At 46.1% G+C, this 22,944-nt stretch overlaps 1 protein-coding gene across 1 annotated transcript in view; it reads left to right on the plus strand.

Moving 5' to 3' along the window:
• MYBBP1A (MYB binding protein 1a) overlaps window positions 1-22,944 on the plus strand; it is an 84,578-nt gene that overhangs the window by 48,236 nt on the left and 13,398 nt on the right. Inside the window, exons 19-23 of the mRNA XM_040336707.1 lie at window positions 822-979; window positions 7,550-7,684; window positions 9,051-9,141; window positions 14,695-14,826; window positions 16,434-16,502. Coding sequence (XP_040192641.1) covers window positions 822-979; window positions 7,550-7,684; window positions 9,051-9,141; window positions 14,695-14,826; window positions 16,434-16,502 — 585 coding nt within the window. The remainder of the gene's footprint in view (window positions 1-821; window positions 980-7,549; window positions 7,685-9,050; window positions 9,142-14,694; window positions 14,827-16,433; window positions 16,503-22,944) is intronic.

Below are 22,944 nucleotides of genomic sequence, written 5' to 3' on the forward strand. Positions count from 1 at the left end.
TGAAAGCCTGAGGGATTTCACAATGAGGCGATGCGCTGGCAGGAGAAAAAAATCTCCTGCCAGCAGCCTCTCTGGAGCGGTGTGTGTATACCATACCGCTCCTTCCATTGAAAACAATAGGACACCGCGATAATACCGCCGGCAATGCACCTCTGCATCACAATGCTTGATTATTTTTTTTTATTTTAATCATTGTTGAATTAACCATTTTATTAAATTTATTGCACAACAGTGCTGTTACACGTTTGTGTGCGCTGCGCTGAATATAAATTCTGCTAGCCTATACTTCCAAGTTTCAACACACTAGTTTGGTATGATTTGAAGCACATTGTCAGCAATTGTTCTGTTTGCATGCATTGAGCCTGTGTTGAGCATACACCTGGTTTGTACGGGCCCTAAAGAGGAATATATATTTTTTTTTTATTAGTTGAAAAATATCTACCCCTGCAGCAGAGGGACTGAAAGTTTTCAACGTAACACAAGTTTGCTCATGTCACCCCACTCATTGTCCATTGACTACCTTCTCCAGCTCCATAGCAGAAGGTCCATACTTCCATATGGATCTCGAGCTAAAAGAATAGTCTGCAGGGAAGCTGTATATTGTTCCTGCAATGCACTGATTGCAGTTGCTTTGCAGGCTTTATTGCAAAAGATTCATAAATTCACACTTTCTCTTTGCAACATGGGTGTGTTTATCAGCGTCGTACAAAAAGTGGAATATGTCGTTAAGATAAAAACAAAATGATGTGCAAGCATGATTTTTGTAAATGTTACATTTTATGCCCCTTGTTTGATAATGGCATTTTTATATTTATATGAAGGTACTGGACCTGATTGAAGTGTTTGTGAAGAAGCAGTCTAGCAGTCCACTTGTGTTTAATGTTATAGAGCCTTTGCTTTCTGTAATACAGCAGAGTATGAGCTCAGACTCTAACCAACAGGAACAGGACTTTCTTCGAAAAACAGCAGACATATTCATGTAAGTATAAAGGCAGGTTTTATACTTCTAAAAGGTAAATGTGTTTAAATATACAAATGATTTCCTTTTTAAGCAGCTGAATGCATTAATGTCCTCTTTTCTATGGAATAATAGGACCCTTTGTCTGTTTAGCCACCCTAAGACAATCCCTAGTTTACTGGGGATCGGCACGCCCCACTTTTTTCAACATTTTTGGGATAACTCGCTAATGCATCAGGGGTGATGGAGGTGACAATTCTAGGTTCATATGGAGCTCTTCAGTCGCTGCTCCTATAGAGGTTTCCAATTGATGGCTGTTCTGCTTTTTGCGATTCGGATGTACCTTCTCTGCTGAGTTTCGTTTAGCCTCTTTTCTTTGTAAAAATTTGTATAGAATCTCTTGAGAAGGAAGTCCTTAACTAATATTCATTCCTCTGTGTATATAAGGAAATTCAGAAGCCTAAATCGCAGGGCCTGGTTAAAGGCAGAGAAAAATGGGCCTCCCCACCTTGGATATTGATGATGATTGGGATGATATCTGGGGCAATTTTGTTCCATCCTTTGATTTTGGCTAGAGATAAACTTATACAGTTTAAAATTGTTATTATCCTACTCCACCTAGGGGAAATTCTTGGCTATATCCAGTCTGAGAGTCCATAACTAATACAAGCCGGCGGCCCAATAGCTTCCTCATTAGAGAACTTTTACTTGAGCGTAACAGCAATAGAAAAATCCATAGAATGCATTCTGGCTGAAGCCTTTCTCATAGCAGGCTGAGGAAGGCTTCGGCCAAAATGTGCTAGTATCTATGGATTTTGCTATGCTTAATTAAGTCTTCTATTGAAGAAGCTGTATGGGTGCCGTATCACAGTGAATAGCCTCAGCACCGACACTCTGCGCGCATACTTGCATCATACAGCGATAGAGCTTGGGTGAGTTTCTCTGCTATATCCAGTCTATGGATGTGCTATGCTCTCAGTGCAGACTTCCCCCATATCTTCTGGACTTGTCCAGCTCTTCATGACTATTGGTTATGGGTCCTGTGCTGCAGAGATTGGTTACTGTTTGTTGGGCCTTGGCTGGTGGAGAGTGACCAGAACCTTACTTGGTATTTTTACTTTAAGCCAGGAAAGCAGTCCACTGGAAATTCCCTATATCACCCACTCTCTAGATCAATGAAATAAAAAAAGAAGGGTAGTCGCGCTAAAAAAAAATAAAAAAAATGTGATTGATAAATACCAATGTGAAATGACAATGCATTGATATGAAAACCAATATAAACACCAATAAAGTAGTAGTACGTGAACATTTATATAATAGTGCAATCCTCGTATCAAACTTAATGTAACAAAGTAGTCCACAGTGTAACATATAAAAAGAAAAACCTGAAGATATGAACACAGTCCCAAATAAAATGATGGAAAATCAATGAGTCCAAAGGTGCTAGAAGAATCCACAGCACAGTGATCACTGACAGACAGGAGACCTCCACCCACGGGTAACACTGACTCTTACCAAAAAGAGATTTTAAAACAGCATAACAGACAGAAAGCCAATCTCAACAGCAGCAACAGGTTCGATCATCCATCCAATGGTAAAACCTCAGTGACAAATAATCCCCTCTAGTAGCAGCCCGATGCAGCACTCCAGAGATTATGAAAATACCAAGGAGAACTCATAGCCTGATACTGTATAGAGGTTTAGTCAATAAAAGCAGATTGTGCACTTACATCAGTGTTTCTCAATTCCAGTCCTCAGGCCCCCCCAACAGGTCAGGTTTTCAGGATTTCCATTATTTTGCACAGGTGATTTGATCAGTTTCACTGCCTTGGTAATCACCACAGCCTTTTCATCTGAGGGAAATCCTGAAAGCCTGACCTGTTGGGGGGGGGCCTGAGGACTGGAATTGAGAAACACTGACTTGCATCAATCCATGTAAAATCGGGCATAAAACACAGCCGGCCGGCCTGTAGTGGAGCGTGTGTCCGGAATATCCGGATCCTCACACGTGTAACGTGGTGACGTCAGAGCGCCGCCTCCCAACGTTTCGTCTCAACAGGGACTTGTTCAATGAAAATTGATAGTGATGTGCAGAGCCACATACAACAGCAGAAAAATACTCTTCTAAAAGTGTATTCAGCATAGCTTGAAAACCCCAATACTGTGATTATCACTTGAATTCCTTTATCTTGCAAGGAAGGTAGGGCATTGCGCTACATAATGGGGCCCTTCTTTATGCACCTGCTTTTTTGAATTACGTTTAATTCCACTGGATCTCCCTCTGGAAGGATTCCTGTGGGAGTTGTTTCTCTGTGATTACAACATGCTGCCTAGCCTTATATAGCTCTCTATTTTGTGAGAGTAATGTATCATATCTTACCCGGAAAGTTAGTGTATTTCATTTGAGTAGGGCTCCTTTCACACGATCGCCCACTTGGATCCGCCTGTTCGTTTTTTTTTTGTTTTTTTTGTTGATCAGAGCGGGCCACTCGTGTGTCCGCTGACACCCAGCTGCCATCGGAGCAGATCCGTTCAAAACAGACAGATGTTGATGCGTTCACCATCCATTCAGCAGATAGAATCGGATGAAAACTGACACAGTGGGGCTCTGATAGGTCCGTCCCTGCGCAGTGAGAAGAGACGGACCCATCATGCGCCTGCTCAGCTGGGATCAACGGAGCGATCCCCCGCTGAGCTAGCATAGTCCGTCCAGCGGCTCTGCCCCATGTGAAAGGGGCCTAAGAAGATGGGGGCTTTACAGCCGCAGTCATTTTCCACTAGAAACGGCATCAGTATGGATCTTGTATTTTTGTAGGAGTCTTCAGGCTGTCTGGCTTCCAATTTATAATCCAAAAAACATAATGTTAGGTTATTAGGATTTTACATAGTTTGACCCTGTTGTATGATATGCAGCATAAAAAAAAACACAGCTGAGACTGTAGAAACGACATATGAAGATATGTAAACTTTTATCTGCCATAAGATTATCATCCTGATCTGCTATTTTTTTGTTATACATTCAGCACAGCTAGGTCTTCATTGCACTTAGAGCTTATATACTTTAATTTCTCTTATCGTCCATGGACGGACACAGCTCCTTAAGTCTTGACAAGTGGGTTATGTTCCTGTTTACAGGAGAGGACTAGGCAGAAACATGTTAAATGGTTAAATACATGTTAAATTAACAGAGTTGAACAGCCCCGCCCAGGGGGCGGTCCCTCCAGACATAACCCTCCTCACTGCAGCATGCAGCCTCAGTTTCGTTCTGCCTAGCAAAGGAGAAGGACGTATGGCTCCCTTTGGGCCCAGCGCCCTGAGGAGAAATTTTATTTTATTCTATCTTATTTTATTTTCACTTTTTCTTGAAGAATCTTCTTTCAACTGTCGGCTGAGTGACAGGCTGGATATTATAGATCCTTGTAGTCTACTCAGTCCGACCAGCAAGCGTGGACACACCTATGCAAAGAGGCTTGGTCTGCCACGTCGTACCTCATGACTCCTGAGGTGGCCGTGAGCTTTACTCCGAGGTCCACATATGACTGGGCTGTGGTGTTGCCTCACTCACAGTGGACCGGGCCGACAGCTACCTCCATTGCGGTTGTATGTCTGTCAGGAATGCGTCAGCGAGTCCTCGCTCGGACGGGTAAGTACAGTCCCTCCTACTTCGGTGGGTTGGTACGGCTGGGCATTCCTGGGGTTCGGCGGTGCTCTGACAGTGGAGGAGCACTCCTCCCTTCCCTGCTCCGTTCCCTTGCTGCATTGCTAAGGCACGCTGTCCGGGGGGGGGGGGGGGGGGGGGCTTTCCTGAGAGGGCTGTGTTATCTGGCACCTTTTACTGTCTGATACTGGGTTTTTCCTGTGGGGGTTTTCACTGTAAAGGCGTGGCTTCGGTCTACCATGGGTATGCCAGCAGGCGGGCTACTGGAGTCACCTGATGCTGGACCAGGGTGACTGGTTTTCTGTGCCCGGGGGTGTTTCGGCTCCCTTGCAGGAAGTGAGTCTCACAGGACAGGCGAGATTATGGCTCAGCGGTAGACTGCCTGCCCTGCAGGCAGTTGCCTCTGGGTTCAAGCCCAGGAAGATCTGTGTCGTTACGTTGGCCGGGCTCGCCTTGGTTTTTTTCCACTTTTGGATCTCCTGGCCGCTCGTCTCCACCGCAAGGGTGTCGAAGTAGTGACCAGGTCTAGTGCTCTGGTACTGACGCGTAAGTTGCGCTGGTGACCCTGTGGGGGTCTGTATCGGCGGCCTTATACCGTTCCTCCATTTGTGTTGCTTCCTCAGGTGCTCCATAGAGTGGAGGCTGAGGGGATCCCGATGTTCCTAATCACTCCAGATTGACATTGGCGTCATTGGTACGCCGTTTTCGGGCACTTCATAACGGAGGTACCCTGGCCGTCGCCAGGGCGAGAGGTCCTTCTGTCTCGAGGTTCCATACTTCCTTCTGTTGTACAGCTTGGTGTGGATCTCAAATTACTTTTAAGCACCGTTTGGGGACAGAGTTCAGCCTTGGCTGTGTTCTTTCAGTGGCCCTTTGGGGCCCGTTCCCTGGTGGGTACCTCTTTTTGCAGGGGGTTTGTCATATTCTTTCCCCTCTTGGCCCATCTCTTCCCCAATGAGTTTTGACTTTGGTGCTCTTGGTTCCTCAGGAGCTTTCCCTTTGGAAACTTCAGAGAGATTTTCTCTTAACACTATCTCGGAAGGTGGCCCTTTTCTTCTGTTAGAGGGGTCTCTGAGCTGGTGGGCTTGTCTTGCAAGCCGCCATGCTTGATACTCCATAAGGATTAGGTGGTGGTGCGCCCGCGACCTTCCCTTCTTCCGAAGGTGATCTCGGACTTTCGCCTGAATAGGGGCATTGTTCCGTCCATCCTTTTTGCCCTCGGCCGGCGCATCCTACGGAGGTTGCTTTTCATACTTCTGGCGTGGTACGCGCTTTGCAGGTGTATCTACCTGCTACGGCTCCGTTTTGGAGATCTGACCCTCTTTTGTGTCAGTGTCTGGTCCACAAAGGGCCTGGCGGTCTCGTCGACCACCCTGTCTCGGTGGATCTGACAGACCGTCATACAGGCCTATGCTCTTAGGGGGCGGGCCCCCCTTTTTTCCGGTCGCGGCACTTTCGACCAGGGCACCTGGTGCTTCCTGGGTTTTTTCCGACTTCATACGTTGGTGTCACAGGTGTACAGGGCGGCGACTTGGTCGTCCGTTCACGTTTTTTGTTTTTCAAAATTTCCTGGTTGCTGTGAGTGCATCATATCATGCTTTCGCCCGCTAGCGTTTGCAGGCGGCCATTTGAGGTTGCATCTCCTCCGTTTGAGGAGCTCTGCTTGTTTTGGGGTGAAGTTAAAATTGGTTTTACTGATATATTTCCCACCCCTCGTTTTGACACTGCTTGGGGACGTCCCACTTGTCAAGACTTAAGGAGCTGTGTCCGTCCATGGACGATAAGAGAAAATAGGATTTTTTGTACTCACCGTAAAATCCTTTTCTCTGACGTCCATGGACGGACACAGCTCCCACCCCTCCTTTTTAGGTTTGTACTGCTTGTTACGAACTGAGGCTGCATGCTGCAGTGAGGAGGGTTATGTCTGGAGGGACCGCCCCCTGGGCGGGGCTGTTCAACTCTGTTAATTTAACATGTATTTAACCATTTAACATGTTTCTGCCTAGTCCTCTCCTGTAAACAGGAACATAACCCACTTGTCAAGACTTAAGGAGCTGTGTCCGTCCATGGACGTCAGAGAAAAGGATTTTACGGTGAGTACAAAAAATCCTATTTTTCAGCGATCTGTGTCGTCTTTGCTGCTCCTTTACCACTGCAGCCATTTTAACCCTCCTGGGTGGATTTAATCTGCGTCCATGGATTTTGCAGGGCTGTCATTAGTTTTCTTACTTTACCATTTAGTGAGTCACTGACTGGGTTATGCATGTGCCGATCATATAAAAAAAATGTTTAAGGGTTTGTAAAGGTAAAAAAAAAGTTTTCCCTAAATGGCTTCCTTTACCTTAGTGCAGTCCTCCTTCACTTAGATCATCCTTTGATTTTGTTTTTAAATGTCCTTATTTCTTCTGAGGAATCTTCACTTCCTTTTCTTCTGTCTGTAACTCCACACAGTAATGCAAGGCTTTCTCCCTGGTGTGGAGAAAGCCTCTTGAGGGGGCGAGCAGGAGGGTCAGGACACTATACTTTGCAGATAGAGAAAGGAGCTGTATGTTAGTGGGCGTCCTAACACTCCTGCTCGCCCCCTCAAGAGGCTTTCTTCACACCAGGGAGAAAGCCTTGCATTACAGTGTGTAGTTACAGACAGAACAGGAAGTGAGGATTTCTCAGAAGAAATGAAGACCTTTAAAAGCAAAATTGAAGGATGAGGTAAGTGAAGGAGGACTGCACTAAGGTAAAGGAAGCTATTTAGGGAAAACATTTTTTTACCTTTTACAACCCCCTTAAGTAGCTGATTATATTCTGAAAGAGTTTCTGATGCCGTTAGTGCTATTGGTTGGTCCAGTGATTACATCCACATAGCTTTTATGTTATTGCCTTCTGTCTGCTTTAGAGAATAATAACGTCATTGTCTTGTGATTACCACCCTTTTAAAGGAATGATTTGTGTAAAAGCAAGCATTACTGCAAAGATGTGTCGGAGATAAAAGATGGTCTTCATGATATGATGGAGAGACTAGTGAAGAGAGCTTCCAAACAAAGTGACTCCTCTGTGGCTCTGTACTGTTTCAGGTGAGTAAAATATGCTTGGGTATGGTCTTCAGTGATCTCTCAAGCAGGCAATGATTTTTATTTTATTTGAGCAGAGCTAGTATATTTGCACAAATCTAGTACTGTCAATTTAAATGGAATTCCAAAGCAAAATTATAAACCTTTTTCCATTGTTGGTGCAAAGTACCCCCTCAGTCTTGCAACACATTATTTATTTAAATGGGTTCAGGAGTGTGACCGAGCCTGCCTCTAAAATAAGCATTTACCTGTTTAAACTTTTTTTTACTTTTATTTTTTTGGCTGAGGGGTTGCAGTTAAGTATGTTTTTAAAATGTACTGATGTTAAAGGAAATCTGATATAGTTTGTAATATTTTCTTCTTTTTTTTTTTTTTCTTTTATGTTCAGGGATAAAAAAAAATCTGTTTACAGAACTTTGGTGTATATAAACTCTAGCAATACATTTCTTGTATTTGGTCTGTTAAAATAGTGTTGAAAGCAGTTTATTATACATGTTTGACGAGAGCAAAAAAATAGGTGTTCATCCAACCAGAAATCTTGTGAACAGATAACTTCAGTTTTAACTTCAGTCCATCTCAGGAGCTGCCAGTGTAATCCTGTTACTTTGCGCACAATGACGATTTCAGATTTAAGCACTGATGCAACACCAAAGAATAGCTGTACTCTCTTATATCCTTTAAAGCGGAACTTTGCCTTAGGGGCCTATTCACTCTAGCAACTTCATGTGAATTACAAAGGAGAGCTGTGGGGTTCCTATTCATTTTGAATGGGCTGAAATCGCATTACTTTTTGAAATGCACAGCAACTGCATCGCAGGGCACTTTTTTGTACCGTGTGATCAGGTATGGGCAAATGCACTGCATTTGCAACCTTTGTTTGGGGTGTCGTTAACTTTGCACTAACCCCCGCAGCAGATCGCAAGGGCAGTGTGACTGGAATGTGGTGTGGGAAGCCGCACAGGGACAGGGTTTTCCTGCACTTCATTCTAGTGTGAATGGGCTTTTGAACAAGAAGTTTCGCCACGCCTCCTTCCCTTCCCTTATGAAGTGTTTGTGGGAATGTGCAGTGAGTGAAATCTCAGTACAGAAACCTCAGCCACCACAGATGCATATGTAATGCAGGTAGGCATTAAGGCTGACCCTTCTTGCGACCACACATGAGACTTAAATGATCATAAAGAGGTCAAAACTTGTAGATTAAGAGACCCAAATTGCAGCTTCCTTTTAATTAAACGCTTGCCGACTGATGTTGAAATCCGTGTGATGAAATTCTGAAAACAAATGTGCTAGATCCTTTTTGGTGCTCTTTTGTGTTGATATCTGTAATCTGCTATTGTCCATTTATTGTTTGTACTTCTTGACCTTTCAGTGCATCACTTTACCTGTTTAAAGTATTGAGATGGACTAGCCAGACAGTGGAGAAAGATGAGAAGAGTAAAAGCAAAGACCTACCTTCAAAAGTATGTAAAGCTTAAATATGAGAATTTGAGTTCATTTTGATAGTATATCCTTTTATCTTAAAGTGATACTAAAAACGTTATATATATAATTTGGTAACATTCTGTCATTACAACAAGGTGTCACACATATGGAGGGAGGGGGGATACATTTAGCAAGGTACCAATGAGGGCAACGGTAATAGCAGGGAGACATACCAATATGTTGTGGTGATGTGGGCACCCTCCTTGTCCGAGACATTCGATCTATATGGACAAGCCTCTCTCCCCAGGTGGGGAGAGAGTAGGGTGATCGCAAACATAAAGGCGGTGCATATATGACTCGGTGCATTAATATCATGAGTAAACTTGAGATACCATGAACATTCAAGTGACCGTTCGGGTAACTTGAATACGGAAACACGAACGTACCAAGGTATTAAAAAGGACAACAAAATTAGTAGAAGAGAATAAGGAAGGAGAATAAAATAAGATAATTCTCACCAGGTTCATAGGCTGATTGAGCACAAATTATGTAGAGCCGCTAGTCATTGGAAGATGGTTCGCTTGGACAAGTCTCCTAAAGGAGGGATCTGCCAAGGCAAGTAAGGCAATGTAAAGGCTAGATGAAGCTGTGATCGTGTCATGTACGTGGTTTTTCCAGGCTGCCCATGTAAGTTCGAAACATTCTCGGGTATCTTTACAGGTAGCGAGTAAGTTCTCTGCCTCCATGAATCTCCCCCATCTTCCCCAGCCAGTCGAGCTCGCTTGGGATGCGCAAGCTTTTCCAGTGTATTGGTATGAGGTGTTTAACTGCATTGAGGTGGTGGGGGAGGGCACTACGTTTATAGCGAGATAAAGGCATGGGGGGGGGATGTGAAGCAAAAAAATGTTTATAGGATGGGCTGTTTATACGAAGACCATCTGATATAGGCTTGCCAACCATAGACCAAAACGGTGTTGGCACTGGGCATTCCCACCATATATGGAGAAATGTTGCCTTCATTCCACACCCCCTCCCGCACCGGTCGGAAGCAGAAAAATATATTTTAGCCAGAGAAGGTACCCTATACCACTTTGATAAAAGCTTATAATTTTCTTGGGTCCTAGAATCTACAGAGCTTGAGTGGGTCAGTCGATACAGGTGATGAAGCTGCTCCTTTTTTGAAGCATTCCTTTATGAAAGGGGCTTTAAGGCTAGGTGTTGCTGTCTCGAACATCTTGTACAGGGCTGAAATCCTGTGGGGCAGAGGGGTATCGGCCGCCCACATGCGTTCAAATTCAGTTAGGTTGGTCCTAATCTGTGAGTTTCTTTGACTCTTGGCTATGAAAGCCTCTAGTTACTGGTGCCTCCAGAAATCGAAGGGGAAGTCACTGTATCGTTCCCTGAGAGTGGCAAATGAAATCAGCGAGTGACCCTCCACAAATCATGCCAGTCCAACAACCCCATTGCTTGCCATTGTTCTGAGGAAGGATACCCGAGTGCCAGCGGGGACATCCGTGGTGCCAATGGTAAGCAGGGCATTCGCTCTATCCCATATCCTCAGGGAATGTAAGGTTGGTGGGGACACCCAGTCAAAGAACCCCCTATCTCCTGCGAGGACCCAGGGCGCATATGACAAATCGCGGCCCACTATAGTCTTTTCCAAAGAGAACCCACAGCTTATAGTTTGCGTGGAACCTCCAGTTGAGGACACGCTGCAGTAGAATCACCTGGTAGTATTGGTATACGTTGGGTATACCCAGACCCCCCTTTAGCTTGGATCTTTGTAGCAACGCCATGGCAAGGTGTGTCACTTAATGAAGAGACTGCGGAGCTCCATGAAGAAGCGCTGAGGTAGATGCACAGGTACCATCTGCAGGAGAAAGGGTATTTCGGGGCAGTATCGTAATTTTAAGGATATTTGTATGACCAGCCCATGGGAATGATACTCTGTCACAGGACTGCAGATTTTCCTGAGTAAAGGGGCATAATTATGTATGTGTAGGGAGTCGAGTCGGTCTGAAAGCTGAACGCCCAAGTATCTCAGAATGGGGACGCCCATGTGAAGGGGAAATATCCTTTTAGGTAGGAGGCCAAGGCCAAGGGAACGGTGATCGGCAGGATCTCGGATTTAGTATAGTTAATTCAGAAGTTGGACACTTCTCCATAGGCAGATAATTCTCCCATCAGGTTCGGCAACAAGACAAGGATTCACTACATGAAAAAGGATGTCCTCTGCATAGGCAGAGAGCTTGTGTTCTGGGGACCCCACCTTCACCCCCCTGATCGAGTTGAATCGGACTTTCTGCAGCAGTGGTTCCAAGACAGGGTGAGAGTGGGCATCCTTGTTTCATGTCGTTGCGGATGGGGAATACCGCAAAGAGACTACCTTTAACCTTTACCTGAGCGGTAGGGGAAGCATAGAGCGCTGAGATCCAGCGTAGCATGTGTGGGCCTAAACCCGTTTGCATCAATACTGCATTTAGGAAGTAGCAGTCCACGCAATCGAATGCCTTTTCCGCGTCTGTGGATAGAATCAAGTAGGGAGGCATCCGATTGCATGTGCGGGCCCAGAGGATGAGTTGGAGAGCCCCAATAGTTGTCTCTGGCCTCCCGTCCCACTATAAAACCTGTCTGGTCAGCATGCATCATCTCAGGAAGGAGGTCTTTAAGGCGGTTGGCAAGAACTTTAGAGAATATCTTGAGGTCCGTGTTTAGCAAGGACATTGGGCGGTAACTCTGTGGTAGGGTGAGGTCCTTTCCCTTTTTTGGGAGTACTGTGATATGTGGGAGTTGCCCGTTGGTGCCTAGGGAGTTGAGGAATGTGCATAAAGGGGCATGGAGCTTATCAAAAAACTTTAGGTAGTAAGCCCTGGTAAAGCCGCCGGGCCCCGGGTTTTTTCCCATAGGGAGAGACCTTATAGTGGCCAGCAACTCTGCTGTAGTGATGGGGAGTTCTGATTTCTGTCCTGGGGATAGGTTGGGAAGACCTACTGAAGAAAGGTACCTTGCTATACGTGATTGCTTAAGAGCTACTTCTTCCGGAGAGGAGGCAGAGTCCAGATTGTACAAGGCTTTGTAGTAGTCTCGAAACATGGAGGCTATTTTTGAGGTATGTTGGACCGATACTCCGGTTGGAGAGTGTAGCTTATGAACATGAGCTAAGATGTGCCGCTTACGAAGCGCCCTTGCCAGTAACCTGCTGCATTTGTTGCCGTGCTCATAATACGTATGGGCAATATAATGCAGCTTGCGGTAAATTCTGCCGTCTAACAATTTTGATAAAAATGTACGCAATTCGGTCAGGTGGCAGAGCTCCTCAGAATCCGACGTTCATTTATGGTTTACCTCGGCACGTTGCAGGGCCTGTAGAACTCTCTCTGGAGGTCCACCTGCTTTTTTTTTTTTTTTTTTTTTTTTTTTTTTTTTATATATTTATTTCGGAGCCTAGTACGATGAGGGTGCCTTGGACTACCGCCTTATGTCCCTCCTATAAAATGCCATGGCTGACCTTGCCATTGGCGTTTCCCGCGAAGTAATGTGACAGTTTTTTTTATTTTTTGTTTGTTTTTTTGTACCCTGTACCCCCAAATCACCCAAGTTCTCGTTCAATTTCCAGGACCGTGTTTTGTCCATTACTTGGAACAGTGCAAATATATAAGGGTCACTGGGACAGGGTCGGAGATGGTGATCTAGTCGATTTTAATGGTGTCTACCAGCATGTCAAGGAAGCCCTGGTCTACTAGCAAGAGGTCTATTCTAGTGTACACCTTGTGGACACTGGAATAATGGCTAAACTTTTTCTCTGAAGCATGCAATGCTCTCCAGCAATCTACCAGGGTATGTCCCTGGAGAGCCTTACGGAAGTGCCTTAAAGCGTGTGAATGTGTTCTGTTCGCAGAAGTGTCTAGGGAGGGGTCAGGGCTAACATTGCAATCCCCCCCTAGAATTAGCCTACCCTCCCGGAAGTCTGCCAGATTGGTTAGGACTTTATCAATAAACGTGAGTTGTTGGGGTTGGGGAGGGGGGGGATGTATACATCTGGCCCATGATGGTGCCTTTCAGGAACACAAAGTGCCCCTGGGGGTCCACACAGTGATCAGAGGGTTGACACAGGCAATTCTTATGAATGGCTATGGCCGTGCCACGAAATTTAGGTTTTGGGGAGTTGCTTAAGTACCAATGTGGAAAGAGGTAGGTGGGTAATTTTGGCAGTAAGGAATCTGTAAAGTGAGTCTCCTGCAGAAAAACGTCACCTGCGCCCTGAGACGCCATAACCTATTGCGCTTGTTTGGGGAGCATAGACCACAGACACTGTATGACCCCCCCCCCCTTTTCCGTGGAACTTTGATAGATGGATCACCCATCCCAGGATTGGACGGGTGATCTGTCAAAGTGTCTGGACAAAGAGGAGGGGCTGTACGTGACGGCACGTGGCAGGGAACACACAGCTATTAAAATAAAGCAGTTTTGTTCCCGGCTCTCTTCTACTCCGATTGCTGGCAGAATGTCTCCCATACAACCCACCTGCCGGCATTGCTCACCCTCCCTGCTCCCAGGCAGCCATAGCTCGTCAGCCCTTAAAATCCACTCGCAAAGGGCTGTTAAAACATATAGCTCAATATGGTTTAGCTTGTACCTTTTTTTTTTTTTTTTTTTTTTTTTTTTTTTAACCAACAGCAGATTCTCGTTCTCCCTCTTAACTGTGAAAAAAACATGGGATTATAGTTAAATCTTATACCCATAAACCCTTGTTTTTTTCCTTTCATTTAAGAGGGCTGGGCGGGAAGGGAGCTTGTGTCTTTTAGACACATGCTCCCTTCTATGACACTGCAGTGAGAGGCGTGCCTCCACTGCAGATTTTTATTGGACAGCTTGGGCCAATGATACTATTGGTCCAAAACTCCAAGCTGTCCATTGAGCTTGGTGTCTGACAAGAAGACACCTCAGTCTGCTGCAAACAGTGTGCCAGCTTGTATTTAAACTGGCTGCTCTGCAGCTTCTGACAGGCTGCGCAAGGAGCCCTGTATCTCCGGAGCCATAGATGAAAGGATTTTTATGTTCATGGCAGGTGAGGCCCTGACTGCACCTTCCTGATATATAGATATTTTCTATTGTGATTCTGCATTTCTGCTGTGATTATTCACAGCAGAAACAAATCTGTGGGTGCCAAGCAATGGATGTCTGCCAGCACCCACACTTTTGTGCAAACAATATAATCAATATACTCCTGCTTGTGATTTTTTTTTTATTGGATATGTTTTATATCAAAGTAAAACATTTGTTGTTTTTTTCAAGATTGTTCTTTTTTTTTTTTTTTTTTTTCGCAAAAAATATAAAAGAATGCAGTGATGATTAAATACCACCAAAAGAAAGCTCTATTTGTCAGGGTAAAAAAGACATTTTATTTGGGTACATTGTTGTGCGACTGCCAGTTAAAGTAAAGCAGTGCCGTATCGCAAAAAATGGCCTGGTCATGAAAGGTGGTAAATCTTTTGACAGTCAAGTGGTTAAATCATTTTTTTACATTACGTTACTTTATTTTTATTTTCTGTAGCGACAGGTTCACCTTAATTCTTGTGCTGTTTTCATAGGTGGTTTGTATGGGCTGTTTGGATCTTCAGCGAGTCACGGAACTCTACCAAGAATCACTGAAGGGATTTATGACCAAGAGAAACAGTCCTCTAACTGCAGCAATGTTTTTGGATCTTTTCAATCGGTTTCCTGTAAGTAATACCCTTCATTGTTGGCTAACAGAGCACCATGAAAAGTCTTTCAGAACATTTAGAAACTGGGTACCCAGGTTAAATATGTATTGCAAAATAATATTCATTCTTTCATGCTAACCTGATTTATTAAGTCTTCAAGTACCAGCTGCATTTATTATGTGGTGGTTTATGCATCTACAGAAACAGACAATTCAGTGTTAAGTGTATGTCTGCGTGTTAAAACACTGGTTAATTGTTTGTTCTTGGGACTCCATTGATAATAATCGCGTGTTCTAGCTCGGCAAAATAGCCAGTCAGGGAATTTTTTTGAGTTTTTTGGGCAATGTTTTCATCAATTGTAATTTTGGATTTGGTCACCATTAGGGGTTTAACGGATCGTCACCGATCCGTGATCCGAACCGGCCACCCCGTTCGGATCGGCACACCCCGCGATCCGGGGAGCGCTCCGGAGCCTAGGCCTAGGAAAGTCCCCGGCTTCGGCCTAGCTCCGGAGCGGCGGCCAGTCTGCTTGCCAGAGCCCAGCGTGACACGCCTCCCCGGGGAGGCGTGTCACGCTGTGCACTGGGCTCTAGCAAGCTGAATGGGAATGTTAGCAGTGAAGCACTGGTGTGAGAGGAGGGGGGGGGAAAGGGGGAAAAAAGAGCACAATAGCAATTCACAGGGGTGGATTAAAGAGGAAGCAGGTGAGGCTGTTTGGGACTTAAAGTACAATCTTGATGTTTTTACAGCTATTATATATATATATATATATATATATATATATATATATATATATATATATATATATATATAGCTATTGTGCTCTTTTTTCGGATCAGCAAAAAAAAAAAGGTTCCTTTTTTAATTGGTCCAAAAAAATATATATTTTATTATATATATATATATATATATATATATATATATATATATATATATATATATATATATATATATATATATATATATATAATAAAAAATTTTTGGACCAATGAAAAAACGGACCCTTTTTTTTTTTTTTTTGCTGATCCAAAAATGATCCGATCCGTGACTCCTGATCCGAGGATCGATCCGATCCGTGAGTTTTTTGATCCGTTGCACCCCTAGTCACCATCATTACAGTATTTGTAAAGGGATTAGAACACAATTGTTTAATAGGTTTATTTGTGTGCCGTAAAAGGAGTCAAACCTACAAATACAATAAATTAGGCAGACATTACACTGTCCACTACTAGTTTTCTTTATTGACCTACTGATCTTCTGTCCTCTTCATTGTGTACCTTGTAGATCCAGTTGGTAGGCAAGTGTTGGGTCTAGTACTAGTCTCCTCTTCCAAAGAGAAGTTTTTAATGAAGATGCCTTCTAAAAGAAAGCTGTGCTGATGCCCCCCACCAATGCCTTGTCCAATCTACCCAAGCCCAGTGTCAATCGGCATGTCCTGTTTACAAAATGAATCATTAGCTTTACACATAATTACATTTTAAGCAGTGATCAATAGCTATAGCAAACAAACGTGCCTTATTTGCTGGTATGCTTTTAGAAGTTATTTTTTTGCTCCCTTGAAGTAGATTTCATGATATTAAATTAATTTGATACTCAGACATCTGTTTTTTTTTTCTTATTTAAAGTTTATATGCAAGCCTCTTTTGGGTATCGTGATGAAGTCAGTTATGGATGGAGCTCGGCAACATCAACAGGTGAGAATATAATTTTTTGTAGTTTTTCCTTAAGTAATTTACATTTTTCTAAAATGTATTATTGATGCCAGTAAGACTGAAAATATAGTGTAAAATAAGATCGGAATATATGTATTTGCCTTGCGTTGGCTGGAGAAATGGTCCTTGTCCTTATTCTTGGTACAAATGGCTACTGGTCCTCTTAATGCTCCCTTATTGTGTTGTCTGATGCAGTGTATTGAATAACATATACCAGGGATATGCAATTAGCGGACCTCCAGCTGTTGCAGAACTACAAGTCCCATGAGGCATAGCAAGACTGACAGCCACAAGCATGACACCCAGAGGCAGAGGCATGATGGAACTTGTAGTTTTGCAACAGCTGTAGGTCCGCTAATTGCATATCCCTGCCATATACTATAAGATGTATAAGATGTAGCACAGAATAAGGTGATGTATCTCAACATCACTCCGTGTATGCTCATGGATGCTTTCTTTATTTGATATCGGGGTAGCTGCAGTTCATTCTTGATCAGTGTCGGTCTTGGCAAAAATTGAGCTGCAGTAGTGATTTTCTTCTTCCCTCTTGGGCAATAAAGCATACAAAATTGCTGATAAGCTGCTGGAGGCCTTATGCCCTTTGTTTTATAGCTTTCTACAGCTGGTCTTCAATCCCCAGAATGTGGAGTGCTATTAATTAATAACTGTGCCAATCAGGCTGATTAAATTCTAAGAAGCAATCTGAGTACATCTCCCATGTTTACACTGTAGAGAAAGTGACCTGCTTTGTCCAAAAAAGCCACTGCCAAACCACAAATTTGCTCTGTGATTTCTAGATTGTAAGCTCCAATGAGCCGGGACCTCTGATTCTTCTTGTATCAAACTGTAAAGCAACGTCTGCCTTCGATAACTGGTGACGCTATATAAATCATGTATTATAATAATAATGTAGCATGACAAGCGACAATCTTCTAGTTGTATTACGGCATGAGTCTAAACCGAATTGTAGTGTAAACTTAATGTTCATGGCGACTAATGGCTAAATTATTTTCTCTTCCGTTCATGGACAGACACAGCAGCATTGACCTTAGGGTTATATATCCTTCCCTTCAGGAGAGACTAGGCAGAAAAAAAACACTTCAAGTGTTAAAACACTTCTCTCAGTACAGCACCTCCCAGGGGGTGGGTCCCCCAGTACATCCCACTCTCTTGCATCATGCAGCCTGTTTTATTCTGCCTAGCGTTAGAAGACATGGCCCTTCTGGAGCCCATGTGCTCTGGAGTTTTTTTTTTTTTTTTTTTCGTTTTTATTTGGATTTTTCCTGCATTTTTGGATCCTGGGATCTACAATCAACTGCCGACTGGGTGACAGGCTGGATCTTGATCCTTGTAGTAGTCCCCCCCCCCCCCCCCCCATGTTCAGCCATCGAGCGTGTGCTGGCCTTTTAAGTAGGCCGTCCACAACATGCCCCGTTGCTACAGGGGTGGCAGGTGAGCTATATGCTACAGGGCGCACATATGACCGGTCTCTATGGCTGAGTCACAGTGTGCCGGGCTGACAGCCATGCCGCAAGCGGACGTTGGTTCTGTCTGGAATGCCTCCAGCCGGTGGTCGCAGGACGGGTAAGTAGTATCCCCTTGCCTTGGCAGGGTGGTTTGGCTGGTGCGTTCCTGGGGAGGTCGATTGAGGGTTCGCCCTGCTTTCCTCTCTCCCTTTCTCTCCCTCTTTCCCCGTTCTGGGTGCCGGCTATGAGGTGGGGGGTCCGCCGGGGGTGGGGGTCTCTGTTACTGCCGGGGGGGGGGGGGGGCTGTGCTGCTGTGAGGTGCTATTTTTTTTTTATTGCATTAGGGTGCTGTGTGTGCTGTACTGTGTTTCTGCTGTGTTACTGGGGTTTTAAACGCCTGTATGGCTGCCATTTTAACCGGGGTTGCGGTTCTATGTATCTGCGGCCATTTTCTTGTAGCCCACATGCTGTTTTTCTGCATGTCGGCGGCCATCTTGGAAACGTTTTTGGCCTCTAGTGCCTGAAATAACGCCCCAAAGCCCGCAGAATACTTCCTGAGGGACGGCACAGCACGGACAGCGCTCTCAGCAGCGTTGCACTCTGGTCGTGGTGGTGAGTCTCCTGGGGGGGTCCCCTGCTCTCTGTTGCGGCCGGGAGGGTGGCCTGTGGGTCCTGCCTTGCAGTACTAGGGGGCATATATAGGTGGGTCAGCATGGAGTCTGAACCGGAGGCTTCTACCCCAACCATGCCAGAGTTAACCCTTGGTGCCCCTGCACCCTCGGTGGATGCTATGGCGGCAGTCCTTCAGGCGTTTGTTGCCAGAATTGAAGCGGCAAGTGGCCAGAAGGGGGGTAAAAAGCGCCCCCTCCCTGCGCCTGCTTCTGGGGATGTCTGACACGGAATCAGGCTTTGCTATTGCATCTGGCCCTGTTTCCATTATGTCAGATAATGCAGGCTTGGCCCACACGGACAGTGAGGATGACTCTGCTTCAGGGTCAGCGCATGATAAGGAATTTGTTGGAGCTCTTATCACTGCGGTGCGGGATACTCAGTAACTTGAGGATTTGGCAGAGGCATCATTTTGGGTTCCGCAAGCCACCCCGCACCGTACAAGGAATGGGATCGGCCGCAGAAAGTTTTTGCTATTCCAAAATACTTTGCGGTCCGTTATCCCTTTGAGGAGGACTTTTAAAAAAAGTGGGTCTCTCCTCCGTCAGTGAACCCCCCCCCCCCCCCCGTGTGCAGACTGAACAAGGCTACCACGTTACCTGTGAAAGGGGCTCCCGCTTTTAAGGATCTTGCAGATAGGAGAGTTGAGGCTGTAGCCCGCTCCATGTTCACAGTAGTGGGCTCGGCGGTGAGACCGGTTTTGGCTGGGGCTCTGGTGTCGCAGACACTTACCGAACGGGCAAAGTCCTTGCTGCAGGAACTGGAGGGGAAAAATGCTTCTGAGCTATGTGTGGACCTGGCCGAACAGTTGGTACCTAAAGTTTGTGAGTTGGCCCTGGATTCGCTCCCCTTGCTCTCCAGGGCATCCGCCTACGCGGTGGTACTACGCCGCCTCATGTGGCTGGAGTGTTGGTCTGCGGACCAGTCTTTTAAGAAGGCTTTGGTGGACTTACCCTTTAAGGGTGAACGACTTTTTGGGGCGTCCCTGGATGACAACATAAAGGATGCCACAGGCGGTAAGAGCACTCCGCTCCCACAATCTGGGAAGGAAAAGGAGCCTCGCCGTAAGCAAGGGCCCTCCTTTACTGCCCCCAAGCGTTTTTTTTTTCGCCCGCCAAGTGCGGCAGGAAAACGTTTTCAGGGAGCTAAAGCACCCGCTGAAGGGCAAAACCGTCCCTGGTACCGCAAGCCCAACAAGCCTGCTTCTGCATGAAGTTCTGCCCCCGCCCGCATCTCTCCTCGGGGTACAAGATAGTTTCTCTCTTGTCCACCAAACAGATTTTTTTCCCTTCAACCTCCGGCTTCCCCTGGGTCGCCGGAAGGATCTGTCAGGAGCGGTCCAGGATCTACTGGTCAGGGGGGTGGTTGTACCGGTTCCCTCAACGGAACAGTTTCAGGGGTTTTACTCCAATCTGTTTGTACTCCCCAAGAATGAAGGGGTCTGTCCAATACTGGACCTCAAGGCCCTCAATTGTTTTGTCAAAGTGCAAAAATTCAGGATGGAGTCGGTTCGCTCAGTTGTAGCAGCGCTCCATCAGGGGGGATTTCCTAGCATCCTTGGATGTCAAGGACATGTACCTGCATATCCCCATAGGCGCAAAACACCAGAGATTTTCTGCGTTTTGCGATCGGGGAGGACCACTTTCAATTTGTGGCCCTCCCGTTAGGCCTGGCCTCGGCACCACAGGTTTTCACCAAGGTGCTCGCTCCGATTCTGCCTTGCTGAGGCAGCGCAGGATCGCTATTGTAGGATACCTTGACGACCTTCTTCTGAGAGCTTCTTCAAGTTCATAATTAGAAGAGGACGTGTCTATCGCCTGTCAAACCCTCCGAGATTCGGTTGGCTATTGAATACCCAGAAAATCGGTACTGTACCGCCCAACGGCTGAAATACCTGGGGTTAGTCCTGGACTCCTCAGAGGCAAGAGTTTTCCTCCCAACGGAAAAACTACAGACATGCAGTCTGCGGTGCAGCGGTTTACGACCCAGAAATGGGCGTCGCTTTTGCATGAGAGTGCTGGGTGGACAAGCTCCCTTCGTCTCAGGATTACCAGATTCGGTGAGCGCCTGGTCAGGTCCTCCCTAGTGTGGTGGCTGACGTCTCCGGCACTTCGGGCCGGAAAATCATTTCTGCCGTGCCATTGGACAGTGATCACGATGGATGCCAGCCTCTCTGGCTGGGGGCGTGTCTGGGGTGTCCAATCAGCCCAGGGGCGTTGGATTCAGGAGGAGTCCCGCCTACTAATCAATGTACTGGAGCTCCGAGCGATCAAGTTGTCTCTACAAGTGGTCTCTGGGTCTACAGGGCCAACCGGTCAGGATCCAGTCCGACAACGCCACGGCCGTGGCATATGTCAATCATCAGGGGGGGCACGCGGAGCTCGGCTGCAGCGACGGAAGTCGCGCACATCCTCCGTACATTCTGGGCTCTGGTCGGCCGTGTACATTCGGGGGGTGCTGAACTGGCAAGCCGACTACCTAAGTCGCCAAACGCTAGACCAAGGAGAATGGTCACTACACCCGGAGGTGTTTCAAAGTCTGTGCCAAAGATGGAACATTCCAGACGTGGACCTTCTGGCATCCCGTCTCAATCGGAAGGCGTCGCGGTTCGTGGCCAGGTCAAGGGATCCGTGGGGCGGACGCGTCAGACACGTTGGTGGCACCATGGGTTCACGATCGCCTAATCTACTACGCCTTCCCTCCTCTGAAGCTTCTTCCTCGCCTGCTGCACAGAGTGGAAGCCGAGGGGATATCAACAATTCTGATCGCTCCGGATTGGCTGCACTGTCCCTGGTATGTGGACCTGGTGTGTCTGGGTGGCAGACGTTCCTGGCGTCTACCCCTGAGAGAAGATCTTTTGTCGCAGGGTCCGATCTTTCACCCTGCTTTACAGTCGCTGCTTTAATGGCGTGGCTGTTGAGAGCCAGGTGCTGAATGATCGAGGCCTGTCGGGCTCAGTGGTCTCTACCATGTTACCAGCACGAAAGATTTACCATTGTACTGGAAGGGCCTACATCGCCATGTGTGAAGATGAAATGGCACCCCCGTACATACGTGATGTCCCGGATTCTGCTGTTCTTTACAGCGTGGAGTGGATCAGGCTCTCGCCTTAAGTACACCCGCCACTGCCTCCATGTTACTTGAATTTAGTCCTTTCAGTGCTTCAAGAAGCTCCGTTTAAGGACATTCGGAAGATTCCTTTGGGCAATTACCTCGGTCAGGACCGAGTATCTGAACTGGCGGCCTTGTCCTGCAAGGCTCCTTATTTGGTCATCCATAAGGATAAGGTGGTGCTGCGGCCGCAGCCATCATTCCATCCAAAGGTTGTTTCGGCTTTTCACATTAGTGAGGACATTGTATTGCCATCCTTATGTCCTCGGCTAAAAAATCCGAAGGAGGCCACTTTACTTTCCTTGGACGTGGTTCGGGCCCTACGGGTGTACTTGTCTGCTACGGCTCCATTCCGGAAGTCGGACTCACTGTTTGTGTCGGTTACTGGTTCTAAGAAGGGTCTGGCTGTCTCGTCGGCCACCATTTCTAGGTGGATCAGACAGGCCGTGCTCCAGGCCTATGCCCTAAAGGGGCGGGCGCCTCCCTTTCAAGGTTACGGCGCATTCAACCAGGACGATTGCACCTTTCCGCCATCAAGCGTCTGTTTTACAGGTGTGTAAGGCAGCGACCTGGTCGTCAATCCACACTTTTTCTAAATTTTACAAGGTGGATGTGAGTGCATCTTCAGATGCCTCCTTTGGCCGCAAGGTTTTATAGGCGGCACTTTAAGGTTAAAGTTCCTCCGTTGAACTCTTTTTTTTTTTTTTTTCCAACCCCTGGAAATTTTTGGACACTGCTTGGGGGACGTCCCTAAGGGTCAATGCTGCTGTGTCCGTCCATGAACGGAAGAGAAAATAGGATTTTTGTACTCACCGTAAAATCCATTTCTCTGAGTTCATGGACGGACACAGCACCCACCCCTTTTGTTTGTACTGCTTGTTTACGAACTAAGGCTGCATGATGCAAGAGAGTGGGATGTACCCGGGGGACCCGCCCCCTGGGAGGTGCTGTACTGAGAAGTGTTTTAACACTTGAAGTGCTGTCTTTTTTTTTTCTGCCTAGTCTCTCCTGAAGGGAAGGATATATAACCCTAAGGTCAATGCTGCTGTGTCCGTCCATAAACTCAGAGAAATAGATTTTACGGTGGGTACAAAAATCCTATTCCACCAAGTGTAAATGTAATGTGTACATCCAAAACATTTAACTAAGTAATTCCAGGCAACAATTTAAAATCATTG

The sequence above is a fragment of the Rana temporaria genome, chromosome 2 (genome assembly GCF_905171775.1).
Source record: "Rana temporaria chromosome 2, aRanTem1.1, whole genome shotgun sequence".
NCBI lineage: Eukaryota > Metazoa > Chordata > Amphibia > Anura > Ranidae > Rana > Rana temporaria.